This window comes from Lepus europaeus, chromosome 3 (genome assembly GCF_033115175.1).
Source record: "Lepus europaeus isolate LE1 chromosome 3, mLepTim1.pri, whole genome shotgun sequence".
NCBI classification, from domain to species: Eukaryota; Metazoa; Chordata; class Mammalia; order Lagomorpha; family Leporidae; genus Lepus; species Lepus europaeus.
Genome location: NC_084829.1, coordinates 136,537,076 through 136,560,363, shown reverse-complemented (window position 1 = coordinate 136,560,363; position 23,288 = coordinate 136,537,076). Strand labels below are relative to the sequence as shown.

At 41.1% G+C, this 23,288-nt stretch overlaps 1 protein-coding gene across 3 annotated transcripts in view; it reads right to left on the bottom strand.

The window, feature by feature from the left end:
* The window catches only part of PDE7B (phosphodiesterase 7B), a 361,854-nt gene that overhangs the window by 46,050 nt on the left and 292,516 nt on the right, over positions 1 to 23,288 (bottom strand). For all 3 annotated transcript variants that reach the window (XM_062186807.1, XM_062186808.1, XM_062186809.1), the window contains one exon: positions 1,283 to 1,434. In XM_062186807.1, coding sequence (XP_062042791.1) covers positions 1,283 to 1,434 — 152 coding nt within the window. The remainder of the gene's footprint in view (positions 1 to 1,282; positions 1,435 to 23,288) is intronic.

Below are 23,288 nucleotides of genomic sequence, written 5' to 3'. Positions count from 1 at the left end.
TACATAGCAAATTGTACTACAGGACTTTTTCAGTATATTTTTTACAAAAGATGAGTAGTGGGGATTTGTGAGACCAAAATTTCAAAGACTGCAAAGAAGACTGAGCAACTCGCTCATTCAGGTTACTTCAGAATTTACAACCAAGTACAGTTTATCTGCTGCCCATTTCTCCCTGGTATATTTTACTAGTGCCACATGTATTTCTTAATACTAAGTAGAGACCACAATATTACTTAGCATTGGCTATAAAATACTGCCTTTCCCTTCTGCTTCAATTGGGCAGTTTAATCTGGAAATTTAAATGCCTTTGGCAGTCTAGGTTAGAAGTGATCTGAAAACTTTGTGTAGATGTCACACAATAATTTCTACCCTGAGTCAGATCAATTTATTGCAAAAATAATTGTAATTGTTATTAAAATTATTTGAATGGTGGCTGGCATTGTGGTGTAGTGGGTTAAACTGCCACCTGGGACACGGGCATCTTATATCAGAGCACCTATTTGAATCCTGGTTGCTACATTTGTGATCCAGCTCCCTGCTAATGCACCTGGGAAAGCATCAGAAGGTGGCCCAAGTTCTTGGGCCCCAGTCACCCACATGGGAGACCCAGATGGAGTTCCTTGCCCCTGGCTTCACCGTGGCCCAGTCCTGGCTGTTGCAGCCATTTGGGGAATGAGTAGTAGATGGAAGATCTCTCTCTCTCTCTCTTTCTCTCTCTCTCTCTCTCTCTCTCTCTCTCTTTATGTGTATGTGTGTGTCTCCCTCTTTCTCTGTCACTCTGCCTTTCAAATAAATAAAATAAATCTTTAAAAATTATTTGAATAAATTAAAATGACAAAAAAGATAATGCACTATACTAACATGAAAGAGGATTTGTGTTGATAATCATTGGGTTATTTCAGTGTATTACAACAAGATAATTGGATGAAAACTTTTAGTTATTCCCTCATTAGTAATCTAAAGTCCAAATTTTTGCTTTTTTTAAGTGTTGTGCAAATTTTGGGCACATTGATAAAAATGAAAATAGCTAGACGTGCTAGGCATGAATACATTCAGTTTGTAAACTGGCTTTGTTTCATCCCCCTTGTGCTGTCCCTAATAGGTGGGTATTTCTATTAGCTTCATTTTGTATTTGAGGATAAAAGTTCAGATGTGTTGACTAACTGGTTGGCTCAGAGTCACAGATCTCCTCGTGGAAGAGCAAGACTCAACCCTGATGTATCCACTGAAGCTCATGTTCTCATCGTGGCCTGCTGTAGGGAGACCGAGGGAAGTGGCTTACCCTTGCTTGTCCCAGGTAGTCTTCATCCAGAAGGTGGAGAGGTGCTTGTGGTATAATTCCACGAAGCAGCCTTGATGCATGGAAGTATCTTTGAAAGCTTAACAGTCTTTTCACCTTTTTCTTGGTGCCAATTTCCCCTGAGTGTGTTGTATCTGTGGAAAGTAATCAAATTCAGGATTTTATATATGTAAGAGAGCCTATTTTTCCTCTATGTAGAAATATGATGTATTAAAAACAGAGAAATTTAAAAGATGCTTTCAATACTTTCTTAAGTGTGGTCTATTTAGCTCTGTATTTGAAGTTATTCTAGACTATAAATTTTATTTCTTATACATTACATTTATAAAATTTCAAGATACTTCCGAGTATAATTTTGGAAGGCATGAGCTTCTGAATTTAAAACTTCATTTTCTGGTTAACGATGCTGATACCCTTAGAAAGTGAAACTCACACACTTCAGTCTGCACTTGGAAGGAGTGGTTATGCTTTTTTTCTGCTATATTAGAACTGAGACTCCAAAATTTAGATCAAGTAATCTTCCTGCTCTGTCTCTAGTCTGATGAATTCCACTTGGATAGAGGAGTTGTGAAAATACCAGTTTAAATCTGAGAAGGTTTCCTAATGTCCCGGACACATCACTGGTGAAGGAAGAGATCATCTTAGCACAAAAGTGATCCAGCAGAGTAGATGTTTGCTTTCTAATGGAGTGCACCCTCTTGTGCTGGTAGCCATAAAGCTTCACCTTGTCAAGAGAGAGATTTCAATGCTTATGTCACATGTACCTTTTAAAAGATGACTCCTGACATTGCGGTGATTGTCCAGAAATACCCCAAGCACCTTATCTGGATGTCTGTCAAGGTATGTCGTATCTCGGCTGAAATTCTATGACTCACTCTAGGGCCAAGTGAGTGACATCTGCTGTCAATTTAACAGTCTAGTAGGAAAACCAACAGCTCATATGCAAAGTAATTTTGGTTTCTGTCGTACCTTCTCCCATCTCCCCTTTCCCTCTATGAAACTCAAAGTCACAATGCATGCCAGAAGCTGGAAACAGTTGGCACTCTCTGCTGGCAGTGAATGACCAGAATCAGAGATGACTTAGGCTGTATTATATATGCAAAGGCATAATTCAGGGCTGGCAAAACCTACTGTTCTCTGGAAACTCGACCTGATTAAGACTAGTTTTATTTTAAAATGGATCAGGAGTTCACGAGTATCTGCAGAGATAAACAGAGTACAGCTGATATTATGTTCAGGAGCACTTCAAGGCTAAAAATGCTGTATGTCATTTTACTGGTGGGTTTGCACCTATTTCCATTAGTTTATTAAACCAAAGTATAGTATAAAGTGGCTCATTAATTCATCAAAGAAATTGAGTGACTACCCTGGATAGGCACTGTTCTAGATGTTGTAGTTCTACATACTTCAGCAAGCAAAGCCCAGCTCCCCGCCCTCATGGAACTTACATTCCAGCAGAGAGATTGACAATGAACAATCCATACAAAAATGAGTAAATTACGCAATGTACTAAAGAGTGATAAAGGTGGTGCAGGCATTGTGTCATAGTGGGTTAAGCCTCTGCCAGTGGCCCAGGCATCCCATGTAGGCATGGGTTTGAGTCCTGTCTGCTCCACTTCCAATTCCACTTCCTGCTAATGCACCTGGGAAAGCACCAGAGGATGGTTCAAGTGCTTAGGCCCTGTACCCATGTAGGAGATCTGGAAGAAGCTTGTGGCTCCTGGCTTCAGATCGGCCCCGCACTGGCTGCTGTGGCCATCTGGGGAGTGAACCAGTGAATGGAAGACCTCTCACTTGCTCTATCTCTGTTTTGCCTTTCAAATAAATAAATGTTTATTTGCCTTTCAAATAAATAAATAAGTCTTAAAAATACATTTTCTTAAAAAAAAAGGTGATAAAAGTAGTGAAGGGAAAAAGGCAAGCAAAGAACAGGTTTTCAGGAGTTCTAGGTTGGGGGGAGTCAGCATTGGCCTCATGAGTGCATATAATTTGGTCAAAACTTTAAGGAAATGAGGGAGTTGGCATAGCAGATACCTAGGGAAATATCTTCTGTCCAGAGGGACTGATTTGAATAACTATCAAGAGTTGAAAGAAGCCTGGGGTGCTGGCTTATGGATTGAGCAGAGTAAGTTCATTGTAGAGGGGAGAAGAAGAAAGGGGAGTGTGAGAGATGAGGTCTTACAGCAAAGTGGCATTGCAAACGTACAGGGCTGTGGCAGGTAGGCCACTGTAAGGTCTTGGGCTTTACTCAAAGTGACATGGCAAGCCCTGCAGAGTTTTGAACGGAAGAGTGAATCGAGCACGCTTACATGTAAAGGATGCTCAGTGTGGCTTCTGTTTGAAGCAATGTGGCTTCTGTTTGATACAGTGGGACCTGCTGAAAGACTATTGCAATAACCCAGGCACGGTGATGGCTGCTCAAATCATGGGAATAGCAGTGGAGGGAAGAGTTATGTTGGGCTTCTAAATATATTTTGGATAGCTCCAAGTTTCTGGGAGAATGAAGCCTCCATCACCTGAGATGGGAAAGGCTGCAGGTGGACCAGGTCTGGAGTAGTTCAATGTGTATATGCAACATTGGGTGTTGATGGGAACTCCAGGCAAAGATGTCAAGGGAAAAATAAGGGGATATAAAACCCAGAGCTTGAGGGAGAAGACTGGGCTAGATAGAAATCTGAGAATTGTCAGATGAGGATACCTATGGAGTAATTGTAGATGCAAATGAGACAGACAAGCCTGAGTTCTGGAGGCCTTCAACTTTAGAATGGAACAGAGAAGAGTAGAGGAAGTTAAAAGAGACCAAGAAAAGAGTATCTCCTGAGGCTGGAGGAAAACCAAGACAGCATCATTTCCTGGAGGTCTACTGAAGATGGTGCAAGAAGGAAAGTATGCTCATCAGGACCAAATGCTGCTAATGGGTCAGGTACAATGTAGACAGAGTTGGAAATGCACTATAAATTCAAAGTGCAGCAACAACACCCTGGCAGCAATGAGAACATCTAACACCCAGTTTTCATTTTCTAAATACTCGTTCGTGCTAAAAGGAACCAGATTGCCTGGTGAAATGGGCAATTCTAAAACCAGGACAGGAAATGGACCAGATGAGCTGTGACATCTTGTTATGCCAGAAGATAAGGGAGAGCTTGAAATAGGATGTGGTCACTTAAAAATAACAGAAGAAATAATTTTCAGGAGTCCCTCTGAGCAAACATGGGAAAATTTGAGCCTCAAAATGAATAATGGAAGGATAGATTATATAAATCATTGCCTGAAATAAGAACCAATGAGACAGTGTTGATAAGCAAGTAGAGAATAAGGAGAATAAGGAGAATAAGGGAAAAGAAAGCTCTCCCTTGCAGTGTGCAAAGCAATAAATGTAGAAAAAAGAATAGAGTTGGAAAACTGACATTTTGTGGCCAGCATCGTAAAAACTGATTCAGGCCAAGACCGCTGATGGTTACTAACATTACTGAATTAAAGTCTAAAAAGCATAAGGAGATTGCATATTATTAAAGCATCTCCCCACAGAGGAATTATTAGTCGGAGACAGGGAAATGGGTAGTTTTTTAGTGGAGAAATTTATAGCTGGGGCACCTTGTTTCACTAAGTAATCAAAGTCAACATCACTAATAACAGAAGAAAGAAACATCAAGCACTTCTAATGTAATATACTGAGGATACCACATTGCACATGGAGTCTTCCTGTCCCACATGTACATCTGACACCAATAAAGAGGAAACACGAGAAAGACAATCAGCCTGTACTCCTAGAAAAATGTCAATGTCACAAAAGACAAAGATAGAGCCAGGTGTTATTTCATAATAATGAATACCAGAGATAGTACCCTAAATGCAACATAGGATTCGGAGTTGGATCCTGGGTCAGATTCAACTTTCTGTAAATAACATTATTAGGACAGTTTGTGAAATCTGAGTATGGACTTACATTTGAGATAATATTATATCTATAAATTTCTTGAATTTGATAATTGAACTGTGGTCACACAAAAGAATGTCCTTGTTCTTAGAACACTGAGCTATTTAGAGATGAAGGGGCATGTTGTACGCAAAAAATTCTTAAGTGATTAAGAAAAAGAAACACAGCAGTAAGGCAAATATTGTAAAATGTAGCAGTTGGAACATATGGTGACAGAGTATATGTATGTTCTATTTTTGCAAATTTTCCACAAATTTGAAGTTATTTTATAATAAAAAGTTTAAAAAAATTAGAAGAGAAAAATTTGAAACGGCTTCAATAAAAAAGTGAAATGAATTATTCCTGCATTATATACAAGGTAAATCTAAAAGGAAATGTCCATGTGAGGATCTATTTCTTTTTGAATATTCATGAAAGTTCTCCGATTTAAAACACTGAAAGGAAATTGCCTTATGGGTGCCAGTACGCTTGTATTTACATAATAGAATCAGAAGCAAACAAGATAACCCTGGATGACGGAAATATGCTGCAAACATAGCAAATTGGAATTACAGATTATTTCTTTTTAAACTTCCATTTAGCTTTCCAAGTAGTATGATACTTTAAGCAGATCCATAGTTAAGATAATGACATTTCAATTAAGTTACATATGGCAAATGCAGGTGACAGGAAGTAATGGTTACCATTCACTGATCTTACAACTTTGTCTAAAATATTCCTGAACTAATGATACTATGAGCTGGAAGTAGTAAGTTTTGATTCATTTTTAACTTTAAGCCAATGAAGAAAACAGCATGATTCTCTTGGCCATCACTTATTTTCACCCTGTAGTTAAGCAGAAAATAGTCCACCAACTTGACAGAATACACACATCTTTTGTTCTTTATTTAAATTTTTGACATTTTGGTCTTAATTTTGATTTTGAAAAACAATTACATTAATTTATGATATGTCTTGGTTACTCAGTTATTTGATACCTTTAAACATGTTGAGCCTGAGGTCCAAGCCTCACTCTCTTCACCCTAGTCCTGACTTGTCTTCCATTTTGGGAGCATAGGCTCAGATAACAAAGAAATGAAATAGGGGCTGGCCCTGTGGTGCAGTGGATCAAGCTGCTGCCTGTGATGGAGGCGCTTCCCAGAAGAGCACCAGTTTGAGTCCCAGCTGTTCCACTTCTAATCCAGTTCTTCTCTACTAATGCATGGCCAGCAGAAGATGGCCCATGTATTTGGGCCCCTGCCACCCACTGAGACCCAAACGGAGTTCCAGGCTCCTGACTTCGGCCTGGCCCAGCCTCACCTGTTGTGGACATTTTGGGGAGTGAACCAGCAGATGAAAGATCTCTCTCTCTCTCTCTCTTTTTCTCTCTCTCTTCCTCTCCCCCCCCCCGTCCTTCTCCTTCTCTCTTTAACTCAGTCTTCCAAATAAATAGATCTTCAAAAATAAAATAAAATGTAGTTAGCTAATAATCTTTGTATACTTTCTATGGTTGTCTGTAGGTTAATGAGTGTAGCCTATAAGGTTGTTTGTCTTTCACATGAAATCACACAGATTATATTTCACAATATAAGAGTCTACAGATAGGTTAGCTAAATTCATCTTATGAAAATGGAGGGAATCCTAACAATGTGCATAGTCATGAAGTTCTAGACTTATTTAAGACATTTATATTATTAAAAATCATTATTTAAAGACATTCACTAGTACATTTTTGTTTGGTTTTTATTGTTTTATGCCCCCCAAATTTTCATTTGGAATAGTTATACAAAGGTGCTCCAGTAGATTTCACAGCCTGATCTGTGTAAGAATCAACTCTAGCTGTGAAATTCATTTTCTGTTCACTTATTCATTTATGAATATCACAAATATGTACATATTAACACTTTTTTTTTTACATTACCTGAGCACTAAAGTTAGGATGTGAAGTTTGTATTGGCAATGCTGGTATGGTACTTAAAAAATTTTTACAAGTAGGGGTTGGTTTAAATGCAAAAAATGTCAATAAAAATTATTTTCATTTTTGAGTACCTTCTCTACAGCATATTCTCTTTATAGGGGCTGATACATTTTGGTATTAGGAGAGGATTTAAGCCTAGAATAAAGAATGTGAGATTAAAAAAAAAATAAATCTACCCATGTGATGAGCTTGCTTCTGCGAGCTATAGACCTGGTTCCCTAAACAAACTCCATATCAACTGTTTCCAGAATTTGAACCGTTCGAAACTGTACAGAAGTAAGTCAGGTGCTACTGAAAACAAAGCCAGCTTTTGTGCTGAAGTGGGCAGAACTGGCCACAAACAAACCTAAACATAAACTGGAGTCCAGCTGACCTTCTTAGATAATGTGTTATTAGCAAATGCTGTACTCTGATCATGATCATGGTCATAATTATAATGAATTTCCTTGCTGGGTTAGCAAATATCCATAAGCACTGGTTAGCTTCTCTTATGAAATGTTTAATCTGTCTTGTACCATAGAGTTATTGGTGTAAATGGCTGAATACACCTGGAGATCAGAAACCATCTTATGAAAACTTTGTAGCCCTTAGTATCTAGTGCATAATTTTACACATAATGGGAATGCAATAAAACATTTGTTGGTTTAATTTGAATAAATTCCCTCAATTTACAAGAACATCAACATCAAATAATTTTCTTGAATAATAAGTCACTTTATCAGAGGCAGGATACTAACACTCACATGTTTGGTTTTGAAATCCTTTTCTCAATGAATCTTTAAATGGAGTTCTAGGTCTCGGGTTCACACACCACTGCCTTTGCTTTTGTTGAGGTCCATCCTAACAATCAACTATGCTCTGTATGATGGCAAAGTTTGCTCTTATTCACATCTCTGACTTTCTTAGGCTACAAGGTCCTGGAGACCAACTTCCTGCTAGTTTTCTTTGAATTTCCACAATATTCAGCAAATCATATGTGTGAAATATGTGTTGATGGAAGAAAATTCCTCTCCCGATGTGTGTGCTTCAGTCTAAGTTCGCGAATGCCAAACCCTGGCTGAATCAGGGTAAAATTCCAATTTTTAAAAATATGTAGGTTTAGAGAAGAGGAGAAAAAAATTTATTATTTTGAATTAAAGTGCCCTAAAGTATGAGTAGCAGATTTTCAGCACTGCTCTTTCTCTCTTATTAAAACTCTGTTAGGGCAGGATTCTTGCAAAATTGGGACTTACTGGAGTTTTCCGGGATGCCAATTTTCTTGAAAGCACACATGAAGATTTTAAGATGCAAGCCAATTAGTCTAAGCTGCAGTCACGCTGCAAAAATAATTTTAAGTAGATGACTTTCAGAAACAAATAGAAAACTTAAAGAGGCTGTATGTAGCAAACAGTATTGATGAATTTTCAGAACTTCCAGTCTGGACTTCCAGCCTTTTCAATGTGGCACTAAAGATGTCAGTCTCTGAATGAGAGTGGTGCTTATTTCAACATATTAAACACTTCGATTCATTTTCGTGTGTTTTTAGCACATTTCATAATTTAGACTTGACTCTAGTAACTTCAAGATTTAAGTCTCCTTTCACAGGTTAGCATTTCTAGACACTAAAGTTTCCATTTATTCATAAAAGGAACTAGTTGCCAAAAAACCTTTTAAAACAAACCACTCTGTCTCCTCTTCTTCTCAGAAGTCATCAGCGGTCATAATGGTTGTGTTTGTTTATTTCTTCCAGTGTATAGTTCCAACAGTTAGAAAATGGTAGGCAGACACTGATACCAAAAAATACATTATTTGGTCTGCAACATCAAGTGTGGAGATTTTTTTTCACATGTGTGGGCATATTTTTAAGAATCATTAAAAATTATTTTTTAAAAAATCTTGAACAATTTACTTGAGATAAAAATACCAATTAGATTCCTTAATATCAAGGACACTTGCTGTATTTAATAGAAAAGTGAAATAATCCAATGTGACTCAAAAATAATAGATGCAAAGAAGTGAAAATACACAACGTAACACCAAGAGCAAAAAGGAGAGGCTCACAAATAAGACAAAGAGAAGAGAAAGAAGAAGAAAAGAAACCCGAGCCAAACTAAAACACAGTGTCACCTTAAAATTTAGTTTGAAGTTGGGAAATCAATTTGAGTTTAAAGAAGCTAAGAAGTTATTCAAGTTCTTGCAACTCAGGTCTTGAATAGAATGTATTAGCTCTTCTGTGTGGGTAAACCACTCACGACTTCTTGATGGCTGTCACCGAAGAAGAGCTTTGTTCAACACTGCCGCAGAGTGGGAGGAGGAGGAGGAAGAGGAAAGGCTTCTTTAAGGCAGGGTAACATCGTTTCTCTAGATGTGCTTTATAATATTATCAGTTTTTTTCAATTGTCATTTTTCTTTTATGTTCTTGACAGTGAAGAGAAAGCCAGCATGGCTACTGTGAGTCACACAGTGGAATGAATTCCTTTGCCAGTTGTCTGGGTCCACACCTTCAACAGTGGTAGGCAACAGGTTCAAATAGTGTTCAAGAGATCCAAAATGCTCACTCTCAACCACACAGCATGGGCAAAATAAGCTATGTTTAGCTTATTGTTTTGTCTATCAGAAAACCCGTTTGAACCCATGGACCTGTGACAATAGCTTCTGGGGTTCTAGTGATGGTTGGAAAACAATTGCTTTCCTTTTGGAAGAAGGAAAAAGTCTTCCAAAATAAGGTCTTAGGGCTTCTCTACGTAATAGAAACACTTTTTAAAATCGTAGTCTGAATTAAATTGAAATGAATTAGTAAGAAGCAGATCAAATTTTCTTAGTCCTGAAGAAGAAATATGCTCCAGGCACAATGTGGTTTGATTGAACCCTTTGCTTCTCGGAGTTTGAAATGTTTGAGCGAATCAGGAGATTCGAGGGCCATGGTTTGTGGTGAGCAAATTGAGGTGACCAAACTTTCGGTTGATTTTAAGTCTCCAGAGGTTGAAGACTGCTACATTAACTCCCCGGTTCTCGGCATATATTTAAAATAAGTGTGGTCTTTTATCTGGAGATATATGCTTGGCCTGTCAGATTTCGCTACGAAAATTCCAGATGTGTGCGGTAATGCACGCTTGCTTCTCTCCTCGGATCACCTCCAGTTACCCCCTGCAATCCATCTCACCTACCACTGACAGATTTATTCCTCAAGCACAACTCCTTCCATGTCAGCTCTCTGCTCCAAATTCTCCCATGGCTCCCCAATGTCTACTTAACTAAGTCTATAGTATTTACTCTGGCATTTGTGGCCCTCCAAGGTTTGCTGCCAACTTATCGTTCCATTTTCATCTCCCGCAAGTCCCCTGCAGATAAGCGGTTCTCTGTTCTTGCAGGTCCCCCCGCCCCAGGATCCCCATGGCTTTCTGCTTCTATATGGATGCCCACACTCCTTTCCAGCTGAACACTAACTTTACCTGTTGAAATACCATTGAGCCTTCAGCACCACCTCAAGTACTTCCTCCTGACCTCCTTGTCAGATGCACCCGGATGCTTGTGTGAGTTTGCCTCACACTTTGCAGTTGGCATGGTGGTCACTGTGGGCTCTTGCCCAGTAGCAGATGCTGCATATTACTGTAAGCCCTGTTGCCATAGGTTGTTTGTTATGGTGTCTGGCTTAATGGATTTTTATTGAGAGAAGGAATAAGGGAATGAGGTGATTACTGAGGAAGGTGTGAGCTCTAGTCCTGCTTCCTGGAACAAATTACCTGGCTCATGATAGCTACTAATATGTGCTTGTTGAATTGATTTTATTATCCAGAGCAGGTAAGATTCATTCATCTAACCCAAGGGCAATCCCTTGGATAGAAGAACTTGAACGTCTACTTCCTTTCCGAATTTGTTGGATTGTTTTGGGAATGACCGAAGAGTGGCTCTTTAGGACACTGGTAGATTGGTACAAACTTTACCCATTGGTAGAAGCCTGGATAGGAGCTTTTATCTCTGAAATCATTGTAAATGAATACATTTTTCTTTATAGGTTACAAAGGCTGCATGAATCATATTTCATCATAGTGACTTCTCTGACATAATGAATTGATTCAAGGAGCTGTTGTATGTGGTTGAAGCATAACACTTTAAATGTTAATAAACAGTGTTAATTCAGCAGAGAATCTGAGATTTGCATCAAGACTTGTCTTTTATGGCCTCTATTTGGACTTGTGGTGGCATCTTAATAATGACAGCTGTTAACTCTAGGTGTAGGACACTCTGGGACAAGGTCCCATTTAGACATTACAAGGCCATGGAAAGCTACTTATTTTCCCATTGAACCAGATCAGAGAGAAGAAAGAGTTTTTTTAGATGATTACTGCAAAGTCCACTTGCATAAGTTCCTGATCTATTCCACTAAGCACCAAGAAGCTGGGTTACACTTGACGTCCCATTTAATTTTCATAGAAGTGAGTATTGTGAAGTTGGTATTAGCAGGTACATTTTACAGATAAAGAAATGGGTTTGGAAACATTTAGTATTGTATCGAAAGTCACCCAACTGGTAAGTAGCAGAACAGGGATTGCAAGCTGGGTCTGTCTGATCTGGAAGACGCGCTCTGCTCATCATACTCCACTCCTTACAGCAAAGGGCAAAAAGAAGGGGACATGCACAGCACAACACAAGGCTCCGTTTTCCCTGGGGTATGGGGATGCATTAGTACTCAAGGGATTTCAATGTTCTTCCTTTAAAAAATACAACACAGTAGCCAAACGCATAGAAGCAGATGATAGAATGGTGGTTGCTAAGGGCTGGGGGAAGAGAAAAGACAAAACTGCTGTTTAATGGGTATAGAGTTTCATTCATGCAAGAAGAAAATGTCCTAGAGATTTGCTATCCAACTCCACACTAATGGTTAGCAAGACTGCATGGTGCACTTAAAAATCTGTTAAAGAGTGTAGATCTCACCTTATGAATTATTACCACAACAAAAAGTAGAGCAAAAAAATAAATAAAAAAAGGGTATTTCAATATTAACTCATAAATACGAGTGTTTTTAAAAACAAAAACTATTTAAAAGCTGAAGATTAAAATTGGGATCACGGAACAGGAAGGTCCAAGTGAGGAACATTGTAATGCTAATATTGAAAGACAACTTGAAAAACAACGAGAAAATAACTTCATGGTAAGATCTGGAATGATTTTATGTATGTAACTTTCCTGTTTCACTAACTGTACAAATGGACTATTAGGAAATGAATAATAAATCACTTGTGGATTTTAAAATTGAAAACACATGTCTTTCTGACACTGACTTAATGTGATTTGATTATTATGTTATTACACAAAGAAATTCAGACATTGGTTAGAGCCTCCAGCTTTGGAAAAGAGAAACACTGTGTGTGTGTGTGTGTGTACCTACATAGAGCAGAGCAGTAGCTTGTCGGGAAGGGAAAGAGTGGGAGGTACTTGGGCAAACAGGCTGCTCAAAATAAAACTCTGACAGGATGTGCACAGGCCTCGCATTTAACTGTTTTGCAGCCAACCCGTAAAGTCACCTAACTCCTACCTGAAGGGACAGCCGCTGAGAGCGCTGTGGTCTCAGAGCAGCATCTTACCTGTTTAACGTGGCCTGTGAGCATTCTCTTCTTTTTCCCTCTAGAAAACACACATCTCTTTTTATGTATTTTCTTAACATTTCTAACTCCCTTTATAATGTGAAATAATGCTCTAATTGGGAATGGTTATATAATAGATATGTAATATTCTTTGGGAGTTGTCGATGAACAAAAAAGCCACCAAGGAGTGGAGGGGCTATCTATTCTTTAGCCCTGTGGGAAGGCTATCCCAATAGATATCCAGTGGGTACCTACTCTGGGAGGGTACTGTGATCCTCGTATGTACAGACCATGCAAGACAGTGTGCGTACCCTCAACTACCCAGAGGAAGGCAGTAGGACGGGCTTTTTATTTTCTTCACTGCCATTGTTTCTACTTTAGCTGTCATGGCTAAGGCAAGTTTTAGTATAAAAAAGCCTAGAAATTATAATATGGGGTCAAAAATACGAGCAAGAGAATGTTCATTTGTCTGATGGGTGTTCTACTGTCAAGGAGGTGATGTGCACTTTCTCCCTCACTGTGGATGGACTCACTTGCCTCTTGGAGGCAATATGGTGCCTCCAGGCGGAGGGTATGGCAGTGTGGAGAGGGGGAGAAGGCAGAGTAGTAAGAAGGAAATGAGGAAAGGAGACCAAAAGAGAGGGCTACTCAAGCACCAGCTGGGGGTAGTCCCTGTGCCAGCAAAAGGCCTTCTGAAAAGAAATATAAGGAATTTTGGTGTCCCCCTCTGACTCCCAAATGGGTTTGACAGTTGCCATGTGTGAGGCTGTATTTTCTCTGGTAATGATCCTCGTCCTGCATTGTCTTTCAATTAAGGCATAGATAGAGTTGTTGGTCAGAAAAAAGTTCCTATTCTAGAAACAATAGAGATCACAGTGCTTTAAAAACCAGCTTCCTCCACTGGAAAACACAAACCATCACTATACACCCATTGCTATACACATAGCCCATCCTGGCTCACTTGCACTGCACTGCTCAGAAGGAAGAAGGCAATTTCTGAGTCTGAAGAAAGGGAAGTAGTGCCATGACAGGTGCAGTGTAAATTCAGCGGGGGACTTAGAGACCCAAAAGAATAGTCCTTGAATGGTCTCGATAGCTCACCTTCCCTTCTCTCTCTCTTTTTACGATTTTATTGATTTATTTGAAAATCAGAGTAATAGAGAGAGGGAGAGACAGAGAAAGAGAGGAGAGAGATCTTCCATCTGCTGGTTCACTCCCCAGATGGCCACAATGACCAAGGCTGGGCCAGAGGGAAGCCAGGAGCCTGGAGCTTCCTCTGGGTCTCCCATGTGGATGCAGGGGCCCAGGCACTTGAGCCATTTTCTGCTGTTTTCCCAGGCACATTAGCAGGGAGCTGGGTTGGAAGTTAGCAGCTGACACTGCAGACAGCGGCATAACCCTCTGCACCAGAGTGGGGGCCCCTTCCCTTCTCTGCACCAGAGTGGGGGCCCTTTTTCCAAAGATTAACCGAGGGTTTGAATTTGTCCCAGATTCTGGGTGGGGGCCAGCATTGTGGGGTAATGAGTTGAGCCTCTGCCTGCAATGCCAGCATCCCATACGAGTGCCAGTTCAAGCCTCCACTGCTATACTTCCAATCCAACTTCCTGCTAGTGTGTCTAGGAAAGCGGCAGAAGATGGCCCAAGTCCTTGGGCCCCTGCACCCATGTGGGAGACCTGGAAGAAGCTTCTGGCTGTGGTAGGGCACGTCTCTGGCCAGTATGGCCATTTGGGGAATAAACCAGCAGATGGAAAATCTCTCTCTCTCCCTCTGTCTCCCTTTCTCTCTCTCTGTAATTCTGCCTTTCAAATAAATAAAATAAATCTCAAAAAAAAAAAAAGATGTTGGGTGCATGCAAAAACAAAGATGAGGATGATGAAGTCTCTACCCCAGACAGCCTCTTGTCAAGAGAGGGCACTCACCCCTCCTTCTCTGTGGCAGTAACAGCTGGAAGCAGTGCCCCAGGGGGCAGCCTGCGTTTTTCACCAGTGCCCTCGTGGCAGTCAGGAAGTGTGGCTGAGTAACTAAGTAGTGTCCTTCCAGGGTTCGGGCCTCCCAGAGCAGCTATGGTGCCTTGACAGCCCTGCCATTGACTCTGGTGTTTGTCCTAGCTCCGCAGAGGTGAGCCCCAGCACAGTCCCCCTGCGCCATGTGGGGTCTTTGCCAGAGGGGCTGTGTAGCTCCGTAGAATCCACAGACTGTGATGAGATGTGTCTTAGTCCAGTTTCTCCTGTTGTAATGGACTGGCTAGTTCATAAAGAAAACATATTTATTTCTTAACAGCTCTAGAGGATGGTAAGCACACGGCTGAGGGGTCCACACCTGGCAGGGGTATTTCTGCTGGATCATGCATGGCAGAAGGTCAGAGGGCAAGAGAAATGTGTGTAAGAGAGCAAAAAAGAGAGGCACACTCATCACATCCATCCTTTGATCAGAAGCCTGCCCTGGTGGGAAGTCACCCACCCCCTGCAATAACATCGTTCATGGATTCAGTAGGGCAGCGCCTTCGTGATGTAAAGTCATCTCATAAAGATGCCACTTTTTGACACTGTTGTACTGGGAATTAAGTTCTCAGCACGTGAACGTTGGGGAACACGTTCAAACCACAGCAAGATGGAGAAACCAGTGCAGTTCTAAGGAAAGGGCACCTGGTCTCAACCGGGGTTCAGGTCTTGGTTCTTCCACTCGCCAGTTGTTTGGATAAAAGAATCAAAATGAACTCACATAATGCATGCGCCACAAAAGATTTGTGATGTGTGTAAGGACAGCTCCAGTCAGAGTGCAAATATCTGGAAAGCACTGTTTAGGGAATCAGTGAACACTTCAGCCTAGTGTGCAGTTAGGTAGAGAGGGCCAGACGAATAGGTTTTGATGACAGTGGGGGCAGAAGGAAGAGTTTAAACTTTGGGGAGAGCTGGAAGGTAGGGTGGACAGAGAGCAAAAAGATGGTGGTTGTGTACAAAATCTTCCCAAGTGGCTGGTGTTCGGAGCTGGGCGCTCACAGCTACCCTCCCTCAGCAAAGCGGTTACTCATGTTTATCAGAATTGCTGTGTTTACCTGTCTTTCTCATCTGAGGGCAGAGGCTATGTCTTGTTCACCTTTTAATCCCTAGTACTTAGCACAATGCAATGAATAAAGAAACTGTGAACCTCCTAGGGAAAGTTTATTGATCTGGTAGTTTTGCTTAAGGGTCTGAGTTTGCAGAACGAAATAACCTGAGCTAATAACACTTATCATTACTCCAGGTTTATAGGCAAAGAAACAGAATATCAAAAGGTTAAGAAACTCAGTGAAAAACTTAGAACAAGTGGGACAGGTATTTAATACAGTTCCTATGCCTTTCATTAACTGACACTGTTTCTTTGTCACCTGTAATAGAAGTAATTTAAAAAAAAATCAGTTTCTATCTTGAGCTGAGGCCAGTGTATTAAGCTTCCAATCTTGGCAGCTAGAACCCCATTACTGGGTTTGGATTATCAGTTTTCTGATAGGAATTAAAGGGATGGGTGTCCAATCATCCCTCTGATAACTTGGACAGGTCACATTTGATTCACACATACGTGCTAAGCCAGCATCCCGAATGAGTGGAAATCAGTCTTAAAAGGCCAGGTCTTAGCTCTTGGTAAAAAGCAAAGCCCCTCAGCCTTTTGGGGGTCCTGGAGTGGTGGCCTCTCAGTAATGACAAGTGGCAGCCTGCCCTCCCGGTGACCTGGTGGGGCTGACAGATTTCATGCTGTTGGAGATGAAGAGTGAGGAGTGTGCTGTCTGGAGACCATCCAGAAGTATTCTTCAAAGTGTCAGAAGGATCACAACAGGGTGTAAAGTTCAGAAGTTCAGTGAAGTTTAAGGTCCTTCACCCTGGAAAGTTTTCATTATGTTTTTTTCTCTCTTTCTTGTGCAGTCAAGTGAACACTGCAGTTGCAAATTTCTCAGCATGATTTGCTCAAAGCCCACTCAACGTTATGCCAAGAATCTGCTTTGAAAGTGATGCTGTCAAAATTTCCTGCCTTGAGAGGTTTGGATAATTTTAAAAGTATCTGATTTCAGTAGCCATATTTCTAGTTATACTGAATCAGGTTCTTTCAAGAGCCCCTAACTCTGGAATATTTTTCTGAATAGCAATCAAGCTTTCTAAAAATTTACTTTAAGAATACTGCTTTAAGTCAAAAGAGAAACTTTAGTGTTAATAAGATGTTAACTATGAAACTTCTGTGATAATAAAATAGAGCACGAAAGAAAAAAAAAGAACTTAATACTTTACCTTTTTAGTGTTTTTTATGTTCTACTTAAAACTATTGGTTGAACTCTGTAATTAATACACAATTATTCTTAGGTGTTTAATTAATGCTATAACTAGTACTCAAATAGTATTTTACACTTTGTGTTTCTGTGTGGGTGCAAACTGTTGAAATCTTTACTTAATATATGCTAAATTGATCTTCTGTATATAAAGATAATTGAAAATTAATCTTGATGTGAATGGAAGAGGAGAGGAGGTAGATGAGGGGAGTGTTGTGGGTGGGAGGGAAGTTATGGGGGGGAAGAAAAAAAATAGAGCAGTATTATATTAGTTTAGAAGTATGGAGCTCATCTTTTATATTTAAGTCACTTCAGATTCAAAATTTACTGCTGATAAATACAAAAGCCTAAAGAGGCTTAATGACATGGTTGGAGACAGAAATAAACCTGAGAATGCCAGTGGGGTTTATGAGTTCAATGTGGGAAGCCGCCTTAGGAGGCATTTGGGAAAATTTGGGGACCTTTACGGTGGCAGAAATGATGGAATGGGTCAGAATGGAATTTAGTGGAGGGGAGCCTGGCATGTGAGATGTCCTCACATGTGTGGGACTGTTCTACACGACAAACAGCCATCCTGCATCTCCTTCAACTTTGCAATGACTGTTCAGGTATTCATGGAGGTGACACATCACCCTGTTTATCATGATCTGAACTTGTAGCTACCCTGTTTCTTTTTTTTTTTTTTTTAAGTTTGTGGAGGGGAAGATATTTATTTATTTGAAAGTCAGAGTTACACAGAGAGAGGAGAGGCAGAGAGAGAGAGAGAGAGAGAGAGAGAGGTGTCTTCCATCCACTGGTTTACTCCCCAGATGGCTGCAATGGCCGGAGCTGCGCCAATCGGAAGCCAGGAGCCAGGAGCTTCTTCTGGGTCCCCCATGTGTGTGCAGGGGCCCAAGGACTTGGGCCATCCTCCACTGCTATCCCAGGCCATAGCAGAGAGCTAGATAGGAGGAGGAGCAGCCGGGACTAGAACTGGTGCCCATATGGGATGCCGGTGCTTCAGGCCAGGGCGTTAACCCACTGTGCCACAGCGCCAGCCCCTATTTCTCTGTTCTTATGAGTGCAAAGTAGTTTTGCACAATTTTAACATTCCCTTTTCAGGAATGCAACCTACCATGCAAGTTAAGGGAAGAATGCAAGTTGGGGGTGCGGTGAGGGTGGGGACCAGAGGACTGGACAAGACTTCCAGGACTTGTTCTCCATCTCAGGAAAGGCTGCTGGTGACATCTGATTGTGTTTCCAACATAACACTCTATGTCCTGTACTAGTAGCTGTCACAGTCATAGGGACTCTGCTCATAAGTACAATAAGTGACCTTGTCACTGTGTCTTCTAGGACGGTTATGCCCAAGCATTTCCACACGGAAAACGCATTATTTAAGTCATAGATTCCTTTTCTTGTATGTCTGCTTTATAACCTAGGGTCTTATATTGACTTTTCTGAACTTAGGTCCATACGTAGACTGTGGATTCCTGTTGAAGACTTTATATAAAGTCCAAAAGGGGACTTTATAAAATAGGTGTTATGGAAAGGAGGTGTTGGGTCTGAGATGGTTAACAGTGGTTACACTGGGTGTAAACTTAGCTGGTCGAAGTGACAGACTCCTGTCTGAAGCATTGGAAGACCTTGGGAGAACTCTGTACTGGCTGAGTCCCACGGCTCCCAGCAGGACTAAGGCCAGGATTTCCCCAACTTCAATCATCCATTTACCCTGATTATGGTTTTTACCATATCTCTCTCCACCATTTATTTAACATCTTTTTTTTTTTTTTTCCAAACTTCATTAGAACACAGTAACCTCATTCATTTGTATATCATCCATGGCTGCTTTCACGATTTAATTAACTAGTTCACATTCCAAGTGCTTCCAAAAGCCAGGGCTGGGCCAGCCTGAAGCCAGGAGTCAGGAATTCCATCCAGGTCTTCCACATGGGTGGCAATGGCCCAAGTATTTGGTTGTCATCTGCTGTTTCCCAGGTGCATTAGTAGGAAGCTATATTGGAAGCAGAGGAGCTGGGACTCAAACTGGTACTCTGATATGTGATGTGGGCCTCCCACTCTGCAGCTTAATCCACTGCTCCTCAATGCTAGCACCAATATTTTTCCTTAAATCAAATTAATTCATTTTTCTTACATATATATCTTAAATAAACTTGGTAGCAAAAAAAAAAAAAAAAAAAAAAAAAAAAAGGAACACCAGATCTGGGGGGTGGGGGGGTGGGGGCTGGCATTGCGGTATAGCAGGGAAAATTGTCACCTTCGATGCCAGAATCCATGTGGACACTGATCTGAGTTCGGGCTGATTCGCTTCCAACCCAGCTCCCTGCTAATGAACCTGGTGGGAGACCCCGAAGAAGCTTGTGGCTCTCAGATTTTGCCTGCCATTTGGGGAGTGAACTAGTGGATGGAAGACCTGTCTCTCTGTCTCTCCATCTCTCTCTAACTCTGCCTTTCAAATAAAAAACAAAAAACAGATCTGATGCACTAGATTTCCCCCAGTATACATTAAAATAAATATATAATGATTAAAAGAAAAGAAAATGGTTGGGGGTGGTATCTGGCCTAGTGATTAAAGACATTGCTTGGGACACCAGCATCCCCTGTTGGAATGTCTGGTTTGAGTCCCAGCTCCGCTCCTGATTCTAGCTTCCTGATAGAGTACCTGTTCCACACAATGCTGGTGATGTGCATGAAGATAATTGCTACAGCTTGGCTAGAGCTTGAGCGTGTTCCCCAAGGGTTTGTGTGCTGGAGGCTTGGTTCACAGTGTGCTTATATTAAGAAGTGGTGGGACCTTTAAGAAGTGAGGCCTAGTGGGAAGTCCTTAGGTCACCGGGGGCGGGGTGCAGTTCCCAGGAGGGATCAAGGTAGTTCTCAGAAGAGGGACCCTAGTGAGTTGTTATAAAAGAATGCGAGGGGGCAGTGCCATGGCTCATTTGGCTAATCCTCTGCCTGCAGTGCCGGCACCCCCTATGGGCGCCGGGTTCTAGTCCCAGTTGGTCCTCTTCCAGGCCAGTTCTCTGCTATGGCCCGGGAGTGCAGTGGAGGATGGCCCAAGTGCTTGGGTCCTACACCCGCATGGGAGGCCAGGAGGAGGCACCTGGCTCCTGGCTTCGGATTGGCATAGTGCTGGCCGCAGCGGCCATTTGGGGAGTGAGCCAACAGAAGGAAGACCTTTCTCTCTGTCTCTCTCACTGTCTGTAACTCTAATCTGTCGAATAAAAATAAATAAATAAATAAATAAATAAAAGAATGAGAGTGGTCTTCTCTCTTCTCTGTGGCTTCTTGTCGTCTTACGTGATTTCTTTCTCACACAAGCTCCTGCTGTGATGCCATCCACTATGTCACCCAGCCAGAATTCAGCACCATGCTTTTGAACTTCAAAAACTGTGAGCAAATTAAGCTTCAGGTATTTTGTTATAGCAACAAAAAGAAAACAGACTGAGGCCAGCACTGTGTGCAGCAGGTAAAGCCTCTGCCCACAGCACTGGCATCCCATGTGGGTGCTGGTTCAAGTCCCAGCTGCTCCACTGCTAATTCCTAGTTCCCTGCTAGTGCTCTGGGGAAAGCAGTAAAAGATGGTTCAAGTGCTTGGGCCCCTGCACCCACGTGGGAGACCTGGAAGAAGCTCCTGGCTCCTGCCTTTGGCTGGCCAGCCCTGGCTATTGTGGCCATTTGAGGAGTGAACCAGCAGATAGAAGATCTCTCTCTCTGTCTCTTCCTCTTTTTCTCTCTCTGTAGCTCTGCCTTTCAAACAAATAAATAAATCTTAAAAAAAAAAAAAACAGACGAAAACAATATACTTTACTGAACTTTAAAAAACTTCTTGTAACAGGGCACTAATCACTCTTGTCAGCATGTTATATATAATTTAACTTCAGTAAAAAATAGAATTTGGCACCTGTAGCAACAAGTATGTTAGAATAAGTAACTTAAAAACTTTTTTTTTTTTGGTTCATTCAGTAAACATCTGTCAAGCCCTACTCTGCAAAACATTGTTCTGGGTAGTGGGATATAGCAGAGAACAAAATAAAGTTCTTTTCTTTGTGAAACTTACAGTTCATTTTATGACCATCCTATTAAAGTGAAAGCAAAATTGACTTTCATTAGTTCCAAAAGGAAATAAATGAAGATATGGCCTTAAATTCCGTATCAATTAGATTGCTGAAGCTTGACATGAGAAGATGTGCACACCTGATTGGTCATTTGCTATTTAATTTCATATAATAAAGTGATTTTAATGTTCTTTTGCTTGCATAGGTTTTCTAACAATATACAATTTTGTTGGTCCTTGCATGTAGTTCTCAGTCCTGTTTAAGATTATATGATGTTGTGGCACAGCAGGTTAATGCCCTGGCCTGAAGCACCAGCAATCCATACGGGTGCTGGTTCGAGACCTGGCTGCTCCACTTCCCATCCAGCTCTCTGCTATGGCCTGGGAAAGCAGTAGAAGATGGCCCAAGTCCTTGGGCTCCTGCACCCATGTGGGAGACCAGGAAGAAGCTCCTGGCTCCTGGCTTTGGATCGGCATGGCTCCGGCCATTGCGGCCAATTGCGGAGTGAACCATCAGATAGAAGACCTCTCACTCTCTCTCTCTCCCCCTCCTTCTCTCTCTGTGTAACTCTGACTTTCAAATAAATAAATAAATCTTTAAAGAAAAGATTATATTCCACAACTTGAGGAGTAAGATTTAAGAATTTCTTAATTCTGGAGCCCAAGTTTTCATTGTTTCTGTAGAATTTAAATTGTCCTTAAGTCACCTTTGAATCATTCTTTGCTATTATTCACTCCATTAAGGTCCCTGACCAATGATTGCCACATCCCCTTAATTATCATGTAAAGGTGTTGAAGTGTTCAAGTTCATAGTCTTCTCTGTTTGAGACACTTAAAAATAACACCAAGAGGAGATCTAAGGTGGTGAGAGCTGTTCAATAGAGTTCAAATATATTCTAAGAGAATCCTTCTTGTCAGAAGACTATAGACAATTCTTGTTAATTTCCATACAGTGGGTGTTTCTTACAGATCCAGCTATTAACGTTAGATGAAATTCTTCCATGTGTTCCTCTGTTAGTCATTTCCAACGAGCTGAAATAAAATCAGCCTGCTTCAGATTATTTTCAAAATCTCAGGTGGCACCAACTGGCCTTTATGGGTTTAACAAATGGAAATTTTAACAGTAAGAAAGCTCAACTCCTCACAGAGATTGTTTTGAAGTTCCAGTTAATAACTGCTGTTTAAAATAATTGACTTTGAAGTACAAGGATTCTGAGAAGTTGTGAGTCACTGAAGAAAAACTAAGTTTTATCCCAAGTAGCTTTTGTTTTAGGAGTTTTGGGTTATGCTATAATGCTTTCAAAACAAGTTGTCCATGTTTGGCAAATCTCGATCAAGAGAACTTTTGCCTGACTAGACCTCGTTGTCTTTCAATGTGTTGAGCAACCTTTCTGTTTTCAGACATTTCCCTCTGAGGTATTATAACCTATCTGCCTGTGAAAATGATTTTAATGTGACTATGGAGATGCTTCAGCAATGGCATGAAGATTAATGCTGACATTTTGGAGATCTAATATTTCTCCGTAAAGAACAATTATTCGCTACTTGGAGGGATAAATTTGATGAAGCAAATACTCTAAGAGGAGAGGTCCTTTAAAGGAAGCAACTTTGCTTCCTTTCCACTGCAGGGGCGGGGGGGAGGCAGTGTCTGATGCATAGTAGGTGCTTAATACAAACCTATTGAGTGACTAAATAAATGAAGAAAGGGTGTCTGGGAGCCTGCCTAAGAAGCACACATCAGCAGAGTGGGGGTAGTGGGAGGCTGTGGGCAGACAGGCATGGAGGGGGATGTCCAGAGTCTACCATGAGTCTGGCAACCCAACTGAGTCCCACATAGCTCTGTGCACTTCTGCACCCTCCCAGGGCTTGCACTGCCTCTGGGGTCAACCGAGGATCATCCTAAAGATCAAAATTTACCACCTTGTCCAGAGGAAAAACTATGGTTATGCATATGAAGTGCTTGACATGTAGAATGCTTTCAATAAATACCAGTGAAATTTTAGAGTTATGCAACTCTAGGTTGTATAACAATAGTGGATTGAGATCCTGTAACAACACAAGTGGAAAGGAATGGGAATACCCGGATGAGCACGATGCAGTTTTCATAATAGCAGGTTGTTTATGTAGTCTTGATCTTAGGCCTAGAAGATTGGGTTAAGGTTGTTGTAGACAGAATGT